This window comes from Coenobita brevimanus, chromosome 42, assembly GCF_032717465.1.
Source record: "Coenobita brevimanus isolate Jiangsu-jjx chromosome 42, ASM3271746v2, whole genome shotgun sequence".
NCBI classification, from domain to species: Eukaryota; Metazoa; Arthropoda; class Malacostraca; order Decapoda; family Coenobitidae; genus Coenobita; species Coenobita brevimanus.
This window is the reverse complement of record NC_136995.1, coordinates 9528911-9545553: the sequence shown is the minus strand read 5'-3', so window position 1 is coordinate 9545553 and position 16643 is coordinate 9528911. Positions and strand designations below refer to the sequence as shown.

General features: G+C 39.9%; 1 protein-coding gene across 1 annotated transcript in view; it reads left to right on the top strand.

Moving 5' to 3' along the window:
* The window catches only part of LOC145397596 (putative glutamate receptor), a 561045-nt gene that overhangs the window by 55241 nt on the left and 489161 nt on the right, over positions 1-16643 (top strand). Inside the window, exon 5 of the mRNA XM_080270640.1 lies at positions 14288-14442. Coding sequence (XP_080126766.1) covers positions 14288-14442 — 155 coding nt within the window. The remainder of the gene's footprint in view (positions 1-14287; positions 14443-16643) is intronic.

The window sequence follows — 16643 nt, the reverse complement described above, 5'->3', positions numbered from 1 at the left end:
CTTGCTTATAAGTTGTTCTGAATTTTACTCTATAGGCTTCAGGAACAAGCTCATAGGCCTTAACCCCTTAACCGCGGGGCGTCACTTTCGTGACGCTTGGGAGCAAGGGATCATTCCGCGGGGCGTCGCTTTTGTGATTCTGTGTTATTTTGAATTCACCCGGGTTTCCAAGTGGGAGCTTGTATCATCTATCAGTACTGCCAATGTCCAACACTAGTCAGCACTCCTAATCTCATCTGTACTCCCATCCATTGTTGACAATTTAGCCATTTCTCCCCGTTCTTGACTCCCCTCCCTACCCCCCCTCCATTACCCTATCCTCTCGCCTGCCCGGCCATGCTACGCTAAGTAAATCTTCCCTGGAATTTTTCACTGATTTCATCCATTGAAATAAGCCCTATGTCGTATTCTTATAACAAATAATATATACAAGAAAGAAATAAGGTAAGTGAGAGTGCCATACACCTGGAATTGGCTAATTATCACCTGACAACACCTCACGTGCACTCGTTTGCTAATTTTCGCTGTTTTTTTCCCCTTGAAATATGCCGTATAATCTATTTTCGTAATAAATATACATGTAAGGAGGGAAGGGAGAAGCCTAAGTGATATTTACATTCACCTGGAACTACCTAATTTATAATGTATTGTCTAGATTTCCTGCCAATCATATCAGTGCTACACAAAGCTGTTTCAAGATTTAACATTGGTAGCTCTGATTAAATATCTCCTAAGTAGGCCTCTAATCTATTTTCGTAATAAATATACATGTAAGGAGGGAAGGGAGAAGCCTAAGTGATATTTACATTCACCTGGAACTACCAAATTTATATTGTACTGTCTAGATTTCCTGCCAATCATATCAGTGCTAGACTTAGCTGTTTCAAGAACCAATATTGGTAACTCTGAATAACCCCTAAACAGGCCTCCAGGCTGGCCCTGCGTTATCAGTTTACTCTCATCTTCCGAAGTGAGGGGATGTATGTTTCTTCTTGCTGACTTCAAGGCCTTTTTTCACCCCCATGCAAATGGCTCTGTGACCTTTACCCCCTACTAAACCTCGTGTGGAAAGAGGTAAAGGGCTGACAATTGATAAAAGAGTGACTACGATCTTTCTATTGAGTAAAACAGTGCAAGTGGAATTGTAAATAATGTGTAAATAATGTGTAAACAGCAAGTGAAAGTAATGAATGTAAATATACGTGAACAATGGAAAACAGTTTTATAAGTTATTTCAAGTGACAGTGCACAACACAGTGTAAATAAAATAGAAATGTAAATAACGTAAATAAAATAGAGAACGTAAATAGAAATGTAAATGAGTAGTATTATAAGAATACGAGTATATACCCTAGGAGTAATGAAAGTGAAAGTTTCAGTCTAGCATGTCTGAATGCTATGAGTTATGAGAGTGAAGATGAAAGTGACTCACTCTCAATGCCAGTATACAGGACGAGAAAGTGAATGCTACGTATTTTACTGAAAGAAATTGAATCCCTACAGTGACAATAAACTAATACTACTGAAGGAAACTTATGGATAAAGACTGTAGATATATATAAGTGTTATATAGTAATAGAAATATAAAGTGTGAGGGGTTTTATGAATAATAAATGACAGAGTAACAAAAGCGAACTAGTGCCAGTGCGACGATCAGACGCGCTCGTAATTTCCATTGCTTTCACGGTGTTTTTTTTTTTTTGAGTATGGATCCCAAACTACTTGAAAATTGTAGAATAGTGTTTATAGTGTTTGTATCTGGCTGTGGTAATCATATTACGGGTTGTCGGGAAGTGTAAAGTGGAGACTTCGTTACCCTACTTCAGAGGTCTCCACAAGTCCTACGGTAACGACGAAGGCTCAACAATCATTCCAGGAGAAAGCTGAAGGTATTTGCCATAAGCATATGTAATTTTATTATTCTAGGACTAATAACTGATTTTTGGCAAATATTTTTTGAGAGTCTGTGGGAGCCCAAATAACCCCGCGGCACACGCAAGTCATTGGTAAACAAGCCCGCGATGTAGGGGTTAAGAATCAAGCTCTTAACTACATCATAATTATCAGATTGATCCTGAGGCAAAGATGCATAAATTACTTGAGCTTTTCCCTGTGAGAACAGTTTGAAGGAGTACTGGCCAATACTTTTTGGGCCAATTAACACCTGTAGCTACCCTCTCAAACAACTGAAAATACTTTGTTGAATCAGATTCATTAAAAGGAGGGACAAGTTTAACATTTTTAGCCACATCAAAATCATCAGAGCTAGATGATCCAGTTCCACCTTATTTCATGCGATACTCATGGTCTGCCTGAATCCTAGCAAGTTCAGTTTGTACCTGAGCCTGTGCCTGTGCCTCCTGAATACGAGCCTGAGACTCACCCTGCTTAGCACGTGCCTGAAACTCAGCCTCCTTAGCATGAGCCTGAAACTCAGCCTCCTTAGCACGAGCCTCCTGCAGGGCTAGCTGTAACTTAGCTATTTCAATCTGCGTTTGCTCATCTGGAGGAGTTACATTAAACAAGCCTTTATTAATCATGTCAACAATTTGATCTTTAGACTGGATGAGAGCGAACAGCAATTCCCAATTGTTGAGCAACAAGCTTAAGTTCATTCTTTGTTCTGTTTTCTGCATCACACACTGTTTGCACATTTGACAAAAAATCTTTGGCTTCATCAAGCGTAGTAATAGTAGACATCATGAATAAATCACAGTCACAAAATATCAAGCAATATCCTTATGATAATATCCTGAATATCCTGATAAGAGGTCGCCAAATTTATGTTACGGAACAGAGAGAGATAATGAACACTTCAAGTGAGAATACTAAAATCACTACTGTCCCGCAAAGTTCCAGGTTCAAAACAAAAGAGTTAGGTAAAATTACAAGTTAAAGTTTAATGCTCAAACTAACAACTAAACATTCAGGACTCATAAGGATAAAGTAATGGCAAAAAACAGGTTAAATATATGGTTAACTGCAATAGCCTCTATTAACACGAAATTAGCAAGAGTAAATTTATCTACGTCAGCCCTGATAAAATGAGAAAACCGGATAATGCTCAGTTAATGCAAGAGATATTATTACAGATACAAAATATTATTAACAATGGCTGACATCAAAAACTCCACAAGAATCACAAAAACCTTACCAGGCCTACGAATTAACACCTTATGCTATACAGTACAAGAACAAAATGTAATAATCACTTATACTCAAATTACACGGCAGCTAGATGGTTGGAGACTCCGTGAGCACTCACAAAAAAAATAACAACTGTACAGGGGAGGACAGAGATATGAACAAAATGAGGAGTAGATCTAAGTGGCAATTAATGCAGAGACTGAGCTCATTATATAGGGGCCAGCAGAGCTTGATACAACTTGTAAGAAGGACGTGCAAATGAAGCCATAGGGGACAAAGAGTTGACACTCCTCCTCTGAACAACAGAAAGAACGACTTACTCTACTATAAGGGAGGAGAAGGGGGGAGTGAGGTAGAACACGGAAGCTTGGTCATTATGGATGCCACGAGGCGTATCGTGATCAAACATGCAGCATACTGCACGTTAGAATTATACAAAGGATGATGAAATCATAGGCTATGTAACACCTCCCCACAAAAAAAAGTAATTTACAAAGGAAATTTCTTATTACTCTAATACAATCTGTCTAAAGTCTAGATAAGCAATCTGCAATAACATTTTCTTTCCCCTTGACATGTTGTATGTGTAATGAATACTCCTGAAGAAGTAGACTCCATCTTGTCGATCTCTGATTTTTATTTTTAAACTTACTAAGGAATTTCAGTGGATTATGATCGGCATAAATGACTATGGGGTCAAAACCAGAACACAAATAAAATGAAAAATGCTGTAAACCCAAAATCAAGGCCAAAAGCTCTTTCTCAATAGTTGAGTAGTTCTTTTGAGGTGGAGTGAACTTCTTACTGTAATAATATACAGGGTGTTCAATACCCTGATCATCCTCTTGCAGCAAAACAGCCCCAGCTCCTGTATCACTTGCGTCAACAGCCATCTTAAAAGGCTTAGCAAAATTTGGAGTAGCGAGCACTGGCTGACTTAATAGGATAGCTTTAAGTTTGCTGAAAGAGGATTCACAGTTATCGGTCCAGACAAATTTAACTCCCTTTTTTAGTAGGTCTGTAAGTGGTGATACAAGAATTGAAAAGTTAAGAACAAATCTCCTATAATAACCTACCATTCCCAAAAATCTTTGTAGCTCTTTCCTACTTTTAGGTCTGGGAAGATCACTTATAATCTAAACCTTAGCTGCTGCTAGTGCAACGTGTCCATCACCAATTACGTACCCAAGGTACTGAACTTTAGCTTGACCAAACTCACACTTTGATAAATTAGCTACAAGATTAGCCTGAACCAAACGCTCAAGAAATTTACTGACATGGCATAGGTGATCTTTCCAGTTGTCACTGAAGATAAATACATCATCAATATAAACAACACACCCTGCCAAACCTTCTGTTACAACATTCATGAGCTTCTGAAAAGTGGCTGGTGCATTCTTCATACCATATGGCATTACAGAACATGCAAAAGTCTTTCCTAGTGTTACAAAACATGAGATCTCCCTAGCACGTTCAGTCATAGGTACTTGCCAGTATCCCTTTAACAAATCAAACTTACTTATGTACCTAGCCTTTCCGATCTTGTCTATGCAATCTTCCACGCGAGGGAGAGGGTAAGTGTCTGTTTTGGTTATCTGATTAACACGTCTGTAGTCGATGCAAAGCCGCTGTGACCCACCTGGCTTAGGGACTAGAGTGACAGGAGAACTCCACTCGCTGTGACAGGGCTCAATCATCTTGTGGTCCAACAGGTAGCCAAGCTCCTTCTGGATGAGAGGAACTTTCACGGGGTTCACACGGTAAGGAGGCAGTTTAATTGGCTTTGCGTCTCCAACATCGACATCATGCATCAACACAGTGGTTCTTCCTGGAGTGGCATGGAACACTTGCGGTTACTCCTGCAGTAATGCCGAAAACTCCTGCCTTTCCTCAGGAGCTAGATGAGAAAGCTTAGTCTGGAGATCATTCATGATATCAGGATTCTTCCCCAAACTATCACTCAGGCTCATGCTGCATGGGAGAACTTCACTTGCAGACTCGGGTGGAACAGCTACAGTGCAGACTGGGTTATTTTCGTCCCACCTGTGATATAACTTTAGCATGTTGATGTGACAAAGTTGCTTGTTCTTTCTACGATCTGGTGTGGCGATGACATAGTTGACATCACTGAGTTTCTTCTCCACGAAAGAAGGACCACTAAACTTGGCTTGAAGAGGTTGCCCATGCACCGGCAGCAGAATCAAAACCTGATCTCCTGGCTGAAAGTGGCGTAACCTGGACTTCTTATCATACCAAGTCTTCATTTTCTCCTCAGCAGCTCCTAAATTCTCTCTCGCCAGCTGTAAAGCAGTGGACAGCTGTTCTTTGAACTTCATCACATACTCCAGCAGGTTGATGTCATTTTCCTCCGACAGCCAGCATTCCTTGAGTAGCTTAAGGGGTCCTCTTACTTCATGGCCAAACAGTAGTTCAAAGGGTGAGAAGCCCAGTGATTCATTTGGAGATTCTCTTGCGGCAAATACAACGAATGGAAGACCTTTATCCCAGTCTTTCTGATGTTCCAAACAGTATTTCTTGAGTATCGATTTGAGTGTTTGATGATATCTCTCCAACGCTCCTTGGGTCTGGGGATGGTAAGCTGAAGACATGATCTGGGTGATGCCCAACTCTTTCAGAGACTGCTTGAAAATATTTGACATGAAATTACTTCCCGGTCTGACTGTACCTCCTTGGGCAGACCAAACTTTGTGAAGAACCCTAGCATTTCCTTAACCACGTTCTTTGCTGAGATATTTCTAAGTGGAATGGCTTCAGGATAACGAGTAGCCATATCAATCAGGGTCAACATATAAGAAAATCCTGAAGAAGTCTTAGGAAGAGGGCCCACAATATCCACCAACACACGGGTGAATGGCGCCTCAAAAGGAGGAATGGGAACTAGAGGTGCAACCTTTTCGGTCTGATTACACTTCCCCACAACTTGTCAGGTGTGACAAGACTTACAATACCAGGAAACATCTCTGACGATACCTGGCCAGTAGAAGTGTTTCAAAATGCGTGCCACAGTCTTCCTCACTCCAAGGTGTCCTGCCAAATTGGAATCATTAGCCACCCTAATGATATCCTGCCTACAAACACGAGGGATGACAACTTGATGTACAACCTCCCATTCACAGTCGGCTGCTACTGTTGGGGGTCTCCATTCCTCATAAGTACTCTTGACTTTATATAATAACAAGTAGAAGCACCAGCTGACTCTTCCTCACTGGAAGCAGAGTTAGCTAGACCTTTCAACTCAGGGTCAGCAACCTGCAACTCAACCAACTCTTGACGAGACAAATTATCAACACTACGGGGTACTGCCTCATCTGGTGAGTGGTCCAAATTAGCAAGAAAAGTGTCAGCTAGGATAACATCATCATCATCATTATCCTCTAAGTCACCAGTAACTTTAGACTTAGCCCTAGTGGCAGCACATGCAGAGAACACACCAGGGACATCACAATCCTGGGTCGCAGTCACTGGTTCACTAGACAACTGAGGAGCTGGACACACTTGACTTCCACCAATATCATTTCCAAGTAAGAAAGTTACACCTGACATTGGGAGTGTCTCAACCAACCCAACCATAACGGAACCATGAACAAAACCAGACTCTAAATTCACTCTGCACAGAGGGACAGAGAAGTAATTATTCCCTACACCTTGTAAGATTACAGTTTCATCAGAGGAATTAACATTAGAGCCTAGAACACTGGTCAGTATAAGGGATTGGCAAGCACCTGTATCACGATATATTTTAACTGATTTCCTGTCATTACTGTCCAGAGGACTGACAAAACCATCAGACAGGAAATTAGCACATGAACTCTTGAGAGTATCACCTACGTTACTGCTCAAAAGAGGAGCTCCATCATGAGAATTTAATTTACCCCTCAAAGCAGGTTCAGTTAACTCGGTTAAAGAATTCTGGGAACTCTCAAGGGTGGACACTAGACCAATTGACTGAATATTCAAAGACTCCTTTTTGTTCACATCACGCTGTCTCCTGAAACATTTCTCCATAGTATGACCAAGCTTACTAGAATAAGTACATTTACTTTTCTGAAATCTAGAAGTGGAGCTGGTATTTACTTCCTGAGAAACATCATATTTATTCTCTTTCCTGTTACGTGTACTCTGAGTAGAGGCAACGTACTTACTCTCAGCTTTCCTTTTTTCTCTAGAATATCTCTTGTGAGTGAGAACATATTCATCAGCTAAAACTGCAGCATCAGACAAATTATCTATTCTTTTCTCATCAAGATATAGGCTTACATCTTTATTAATACACATTTTGAAGTCCTCCAGCAAAATCATCTGCTTAAATTTATCAAAATCAGAATTTACATTCTTAGAATTTAACCACTGCTCTAACAGATCTTCTTTGATTTTTGCATACTGAACATGGGATTGCTTATCTTGCTTATAAGTTGTTCTGAATTTTACTCTATAGGCTTCAGGAACAAGCTCATAGGCCTTAACCCCTTAACCGCGGGGCGTCACTTTCGTGACGCTTGGGAGCAAGGGATCATTCCGCGGGCGTCGCTTTTGTGATTCTGTGTTATTTTGAATTCACCCGGGTTTCCAAGTGGGAGCTTGTATCATCTATCAGTACTGCCAATGTCCAACACTAGTCAGCACTCCTAATCTCATCTGTACTCCCATCCATTGTTGACAATTTAGCCATTTCTCCCCGTTCTTGACTCCCCTCCCTACCCCCTCCATTACCCTATCCTCTCGCCTGCCCGGCCATGCTACGCTAAGTAAATCTTCCCTGGAATTTTTCACTGATTTCATCCATTGAAATAAGCCCTATGTCGTATTCTTATAACAAATAATATATACAAGAAAGAAATAAGGTAAGTGAGAGTGCCATACACCTGGAATTGGCTAATTATCACCTGACAACACCTCACGTGCACTCGTTTGCTAATTTTCGCTGTTTTTTTCCCCTTGAAATATGCCGTATAATCTATTTTCGTAATAAATATACATGTAAGGAGGGAAGGGAGAAGCCTAAGTGATATTTACATTCACCTGGAACTACCTAATTTATAATGTATTGTCTAGATTTCCTGCCAATCATATCAGTGCTACACAAAGCTGTTTCAAGATTTAACATTGGTAGCTCTGATTAAATATCTCCTAAGTAGGCCTCTAATCTATTTTCGTAATAAATATACATGTAAGGAGGGAAGGGAGAAGCCTAAGTGATATTTACATTCACCTGGAACTACCAAATTTATATTGTACTGTCTAGATTTCCTGCCAATCATATCAGTGCTAGACTTAGCTGTTTCAAGAACCAATATTGGTAACTCTGAATAACCCCTAAACAGGCCTCCAGGCTGGCCCTGCGTTATCAGTTTACTCTCATCTTCCGAAGTGAGGGGATGTATGTTTCTTCTTGCTGACTTCAAGGCCTTTTTTCACCCCCATGCAAATGGCTCTGTGACCTTTACCCCCTACTAAACCTCGTGTGGAAAGAGGTAAAGGGCTGACAATTGATAAAAGAGTGACTACGATCTTTCTATTGAGTAAAACAATGCAAGTGGAATTGTAAATAATGTGTAAATAATGTGTAAACAGCAAGTGAAAGTAATGAATGTAAATATACGTGAACAATGGAAAACAGTTTTATAAGTTATTTCAAGTGACAGTGCACAACACAGTGTAAATAAAATAGAAATGTAAATAACGTAAATAAAATAGAGAACGTAAATAGAAATGTAAATGAGTAGTATTATAAGAATACGAGTATATACCCTAGGAGTAATGAAAGTGAAAGTTTCAGTCTAGCATGTCTGAATGCTATGAGTTATGAGAGTGAAGATGAAAGTGACTCACTCTCAATGCCAGTATACAGGACGAGAAAGTGAATGCTACGTATTTTACTGAAAGAAATTGAATCCCTACAGTGACAATAAACTAATACTACTGAAGGAAACTTATGGATAAAGACTGTAGATATATATAAGTGTTATATAGTAATAGAAATATAAAGTGTGAGGGGTTTTATGAATAATAAATGACAGAGTAACAAAAGCGAACTAGTGCCAGTGCGACGATCAGACGCGCTCGTAATTTCCATTGCTTTCACGGTGTTTTTTTTTTTGAGTATGGATCCCAAACTACTTGAAAATTGTAGAATAGTGTTTATAGTGTTTGTATCTGGCTGTGGTAATCATATTACGGGTTGTCGGGAAGTGTAAAGTGGAGACTTCGTTACCCTACTTCAGAGGTCTCCACAAGTCCTACGGTAACGACGAAGGCTCAACAATCATTCCAGGAGAAAGCTGAAGGTATGTGCCATAAGCATAAGTAATTTTATTATTCTAGGACTAATAACTGATTTTTGGCAAATATTTTTTGAGAGTCTGTGGGAGCCCAAATAACCCCACGGCACACGCAAGTCATTGGTAAACAAGCCAGCGATGTAGGGGTTAAGAATCAAGCTCTTAACTACATCATAATTATCAGATTGATCCTGAGGCAAAGATGCATAAATTACTTGAGCTTTTCCCTGTGAGAACAGTTTGAAGGAGTACTGGCCAATACTTTTTGGGCCAATTAACACCTGTAGCTACCCTCTCAAACAACTGAAAATACTTTGTTGAATCAGATTCATTAAAAGGAGGGACAAGTTTAACATTTTTAGCCACATCAAAATCATCAGAGCTAGATGATCCAGTTCCACCTTATTTCATGCGATACTCATGGTCTGCCTGAATCCTAGCAAGTTCAGTTTGTACCTGAGCCTGTGCCTGTGCCTCCTGAATACGAGCCTGAGACTCACCCTGCTTAGCACGTGCCTGAAACTCAGCCTCCTTAGCATGAGCCTGAAACTCAGCCTCCTTAGCACGAGCCTCCTGCAGGGCTAGCTGTAACTTAGCTATTTCAATCTGCGTTTGCTCATCTGGAGGAGTTACATTAAACAAGCCTTTATTAATCATGTCAACAATTTGATCTTTAGACTGATGAGAGCGAACAGCAATTCCCAATTGTTGAGCAACAAGCTTAAGTTCATTCTTTGTTCTGTTTTCTGCATCACACACTGTTTGCACATTTGACAAAAAATCTTTGGCTTCATCAAGCGTAGTAATAGTAGACATCATGAATAAATCACAGTCACAAAATATCAAGCAATATCCTTATGATAATATCCTGAATATCCTGATAAGAGGTCGCCAAATTTATGTTACGGAACAGAGAGAGATAATGAACACTTCAAGTGAGAATACTAAAATCACTACTGTCCCGCAAAGTTCCAGGTTCAAAACAAAAGAGTTAGGTAAAATTACAAGTTAAAGTTTAATGCTCAAACTAACAACTAAACATTCAGGACTCATAAGGATAAAGTAATGGCAAAAAACAGGTTAAATATATGGTTAACTGCAATAGCCTCTATTAACACGAAATTAGCAAGAGTAAATTTATCTACGTCAGCCCTGATAAAATGAGAAAACCGGATAATGCTCAGTTAATGCAAGAGATATTATTACAGATACAAAATATTATTAACAATGGCTGACATCAAAAACTCCACAAGAATCACAAAAACCTTACCAGGCCTACGAATTAACACCTTATGCTATACAGTACAAGAACAAAATGTAATAATCACTTATACTCAAATTACACGGCAGCTAGATGGTTGGAGACTCCGTGAGCACTCACAAAAAAAATAACAACTGTACAGGGGAGGACAGAGATATGAACAAAATGAGGAGTAGATCTAAGTGGCAATTAATGCAGAGACTGAGCTCATTATATAGGGGCCAGCAGAGCTTGATACAACTTGTAAGAAGGACGTGCAAATGAAGCCATAGGGGACAAAGAGTTGACACTCCTCCTCTGAACAACAGAAAGAACGACTTACTCTACTATAAGGGAGGAGAAGGGGGGAGTGAGGTAGAACACGGAAGCTTGGTCATTATGGATGCCACGAGGCGTATCGTGATCAAACATGCAGCATACTGTACGTTAGAATTATACAAAGGATGATGAAATCATAGGCTATGTAACAATATATATATATATATATATATATATATATATATATATATATATATATATATATATATATGGCCAGATGCCAGAATCCTGTAGGGAGTGGCCGCTTGACTTTGAATTTGATGTTTTACAGAGAGGGGCATTAACCCTTCGCTCGCTCGAACACCAAATTTAGTCACAGTTTGAACCTCCGACATATGTACCCGAGCAAAAGATTTATCGCATCAGCAAGAAATGGGGGCAGGGGTCGGGAGGAAATCCCTGTAGTACAGTAGCGAACTTTTTTGGATATCTCAAACAATTTTGAGGTTACAAGAAAGATAGACACCAATTTGGAAATCGTGTAAAAATCCTCACTAATTTTCATTTCATAGACAACCCTAATTCCCAAAAGTTTTTCCGTAAATCAAGGACACAATTTTTTATAAGGCAGATTAGCTTAACAGCGGGTTGCGCAAGAAGTAACGATCTAAGTCTGCCTGAGCATCGCAGCAATATTTGTCTACGATTGCTTAGAGCAACAAGGTTTTGCCTTTTTAAAGCAAATAATACCTTCTGTTTGTTTGTTTATTTTTTGAAATTTTTGACTGAATCCGAGTCAAACAAATAGAATACCCTGATCGACGAAAGAAAATCTGAATTACTGATTTCTGATTCGAATTGGAGCGCACCAAGAGATTTAGTGAAAGTCATTTTTGTGAGTGAGCAAAAAGTAGTCATTAGTAACCTGCTAGGTCCCAAGCCCTAGACTTAAAATTAATACAAGAGGAGTGTTGGTTTTAGGAAGTGTGAGGGAATATTTTTGGTGTAATCTAATAAGCTCTTTTTTAGTATTTTCAGTTCGGGAAACAGGTGATGAGCCACATGAGACAATATTCAGCATGCCTGACTTGCTAGCTCGCTTGCTCGAACATGTTTCACACTTTCACTGTGGACGTGTATTACTTGTCAAACTTTGATGAAAAAGAGGGGGGGGGGACCTGCGAAATTTTGTGTAGAATATGACCCACTGACGAAGCATACTGAGAAATGGGGCAACAGTCATGCCATGTGATGACAGAACATCTCCGAAATCAGCGGACCCGTCTTCACATTTTTTTTTTTTTTTACCGCATGTTCAACGTCAAAGGCCCCTTTCACGCCAGCGTTCTTTGACGCACGAAAAGTTGCCTGGCCTAATAATACATTCAGTTAAATGAGAGTTCACACGAGCCATGAGCTACAAAACTGTCGCCGCAGTAGCCATTACCACTTGCCCAGCCAGCAAGGCTGCCTTGCGACAGGCTTGCTCAGTAGCAACAAGGGTCTATACAGTGTTCGTTCACACGAGCGTGTTTTGCCACACGACACGTGATTCAGCTTTTGGAGTGGTGGTAGCTACCTAAGTCTACTAGTAGACTTAGGTAGCTACAGCAAGTAGTTAATCGGTATGCACTGCATTCGCGTCTGATATATATATATTGTAAGCAAGTTTTTTCCAGACTTCCCGAGTCCAAGCAACTGTTGCCAGATGCTGCCAAGTTTGGCACATATTGCCAAAACTTACATACAAAATTTGATATGAGCGAAAAGAACCTGTCATTATATTTGCGTTTCTTGTGATTAAAATTTGAAAGTGCCAGTCAGTTGTGTAATTATAAAATATGAGTTAAGCGCCTGATAACCCTGGGTGGTAGAGTTTCGGCAGTCAGCAGCTAAGTAACATCAGCAAATCCCTTGTCATAATACCTTACTCTAATGAATCGATAAACAACGTGTTTGTTGATGTTCAGCATTTGGGCGATCATTCGTTGTCAAACGCCACCCCTGTGTAGTTTTGTGGTGGCTTCCCCCTTAGCTGTTTAAGTCTCTTGTCTTGCCCCATGACGTTCCATCTGCAACCCTATTATAATCTCTCACCTCCCGCCTTTCCCTTACGAGCATGGTGACATGGATTTTATATATATATATATATATATATATATATATATATATATATATATATATATATATATATATATATATATATATATATATATAAAATCAGGAGTCAGATATCAGAACGAATTTGATTAAAAAGCTTAACTCTGCTAAATGCATTTTTTTTTTTCAGAGTAACAGATAACATTTGTGCAAGTAGATCCCCGATATCTACTCAAGACATTATTGATACATGTCCTTGAGCGAAATTAAGGTGTTTCTTAAGTTTTTCATGTTTCTAAAATTATAACTAAAGCATTTAGAAAACTGAAGTAGGCCTACAGAGAGAGAGAGAGAGAGAGAGAGAGAGCATCTATGAGCTGATTTATGTTATTGTTTAGCAAAATAAATTTAATCTCGTAAAGAATGAAAGCAATTACAGATGGCCTTGAGAATTGTCATATACCTCTTTTAAAACGAAATCACCAGATTTTGTGACACTACTTAACACGACTACACAAAAATATAACAGTACAGCAAAACTATAGTAAAACGCTGCAATATACTACAAAACACATGAATGCATTTGAACAAAGAAATAAAACAACACACCAAGCACTTCAGTACAGTATAATAAAACTATTATAATGCCCTATAATAAACCACGTAAAATTTTAACAAAACAGCATTTTATAAGACCAATACACAACAAAACACTACAAAGCATCATATTAAACCATTATAAGCAACTACCACAAAAACCAACAAAATCTATTTATTCCCAGTCGCCTTCATCCCGCATGGGGTGGCCACAAACAAATCGCCCTCATGTCTCCCTGTCCCCCGCCATTTCACTGCCTTGCTCCCAGCTCACACACCCCTCTCTCATATACCTCCCCATTCCATCCCTCCATCTTATTCTTGGCCTCCTCCTCCCTCTCCCACCCTCCACCTCAGATTAGTCTCTCGCCCATCAGCCACCCACTCAGTGTAGCGGTACTCTGTTTTAAGGTAGCATAATTTTGAGTGGCAAGCCAAATGATTTCCTGTGAACCAGGAAATCATTGACAACGCAGGGTGGTAATCTTATAACCAGCCAAGACATGTTTCCTACGTGACAAGTGCATTGGCAGAGGGTTAGTGCCCCTCCCCGGAAAACAGCTAACTAAAAATACGAAAAAGAAACTCAACAAAATGCCGATTTTAACAATTTGCTTACAATCAGCCATCGAACTCCAACCGACCGTGCTGAGGAGCCGTGTGGTGCTTGGTTCGTGGTTGGTTGGTGCGCTGATCCTGGGAACGGCATACCAGGGCGTGCTGACCTCCATGCTGGCCGTACCCATCGTCAACGTGCCCGTCAACTCTCTACAAGACCTGGTATGATAGTTACCGTGTTTGTTGCATAAAATCTGTGTGGTAATTTTTGTTTGCTCATACACATATCTTCTCTCATAATGCCACTGTATAGCAGGTTCAATACTGACAACCTTCCTCCTGTTAAAATTGTGTAATATATTGTTCGTTTATGGTTTAATCTTCACTCATTTATCTTCCAGTCACCTGGTACCATTTTCATAGTCTATCCTGAAAATGATTTTTTCTTAACCATTTTAATCCAGTGACATTTATTGTTTTGTTATTGGTACCACCAGAGGATTACATACAGCTTTGGAGAGATTTTTTCAAACTAGAGGGGTTAGATATAGTCTTCATTATGACATTAACTATTGGGGGATTGCTGTAAGTTAAATAATAGCACCTTCTGGCAGCAACAATAAATCTCATTATCACAGTTAAATAATAGCACCTTCTGGCAGCAACAATAAATCTCATTATCACATTAACTATTGGGGGATTGCTGTAAGTTAAATAATAGCACCTTCTGGCAGCAACAATAAATCAATAAAGTACGTCACTGGCGTTAAAAGGTTAGGAGTATTTGTTTATACTCTTATCTTCATATTGCACATGATCACAAAATACTGCACTCCCTGTTACCATGTTCATAATCTTTCGTTGTTGTAAGTTGTATGTAAGAGTGGTTGTTTATACGTTTATGCTGTTCAGTATTCCGACACACAGCAATCAGACATACCCTTGATCATGTGTTGTGTATTAGATTTTTTTGTTTTTGTCTGAAATGTATGCCACATGTCGAACGAGTGCAACAAACATGATCTTATCTTCATGTTGTTGTTGCAGAACACTTTGAAATAAAACTCAAATCATTCATCCAACAACACCGATTTTCACAGGGTATACTTTCATGGCCTCTCCCCACCCCAGCCATAATTTCACCTCATCCCACCCATTTTTTTTGTCTTCTACGGCCATGGAAACAGTCACCGTTGGAAAATATTTTGAAGTACATCTTCATTGCACTCAAACCACAAATACAACCACCATTCGCTAGATATATTGTACTTTCCCGCCCCAGCTCCACCAACCAGCAACATTCCATATTCCATTCCATCTCATCAACTATGTTCACCACACCCATTTCTTAACCACCTTGTGACAGTTATATAGCGCAAAGCATTCTAGCCGAATGCGCTAGTTTATTGACTCATAAAGCTACCACACACCAGGTACTGTACCATATGTACGTACAGACTTTCTTGGGCATAAACTATACTTAATACTGCTTGTTTATGATTTTGTCTTCATTTATGTAGGTACCAAACATTTCACATGATACAACAGTAAAACACTTTTAGGGGCACGTTACAAATAGAAATGTTCGTTTACAATAAATATTAATTCAAAACAGCTACTAAACAATAGAGACCCTATAGAAAGAGAATCTGAGCAGCCGCCATTGTGGTGCAGCGAATGACCTAAGGCACAATGATTATATCAGACAAGTCATTTTTCAGCATAGTCCTCTTGCAAATTTGCACACAGTCCAGTGGTCATGGAGCATACGGATTCCTTCTTTGAAGAAGTTAGCAGTTTTGGCCTCCAATTAGTGAACTATAGCATGAATGTTATCAGTGGCAAAATGGCAACTGCTGAGCTAATTTTCCATCTTGGGGAACAGGTAGTAGTCTGAGGGCGCCAAATCAGGTGAATAGGGCGGGTGTTCGACAGGTTGCAATCCACATTCATGGATAGTAGCGATAGCCACAGCGGATTTGTAAGCTGGAGCATTGTCATGGTGGAAGAGCATCCCTCTTGGCAGGTTCCCAAGCCGATTTTTTCTAATTTTCTCTCGTAGCGGCCTCAGGAGATCAGCATAGTAGACCCAGGCGACAATGTGACCCGTTTCTGGTAATCCACAAGCAGCACTTCTCCTGCATCCCAAAAATTGGAGGCCATCACCTTCCCTTCAAACGTAGCAGACTTGGCCTTCTGGGGAGCTGGAGATCCTACGTGATTCCACTGTTTCTACTGTTCATTCATCTCTGGCTGGAAGTGGTGCACCCAAGTCTCATCCATGGTCACAAATCGTCGGAGAAATCTCTTGGAACCTGCATCAAAAATAGCAAGATTGTCCTTTGACATGTTGTGCCGAATCCACTTCTGATCAGGTCCAAGGAGCTTCGGGAGCCAGCGAACTGAAATCTTGGTCATTTGGA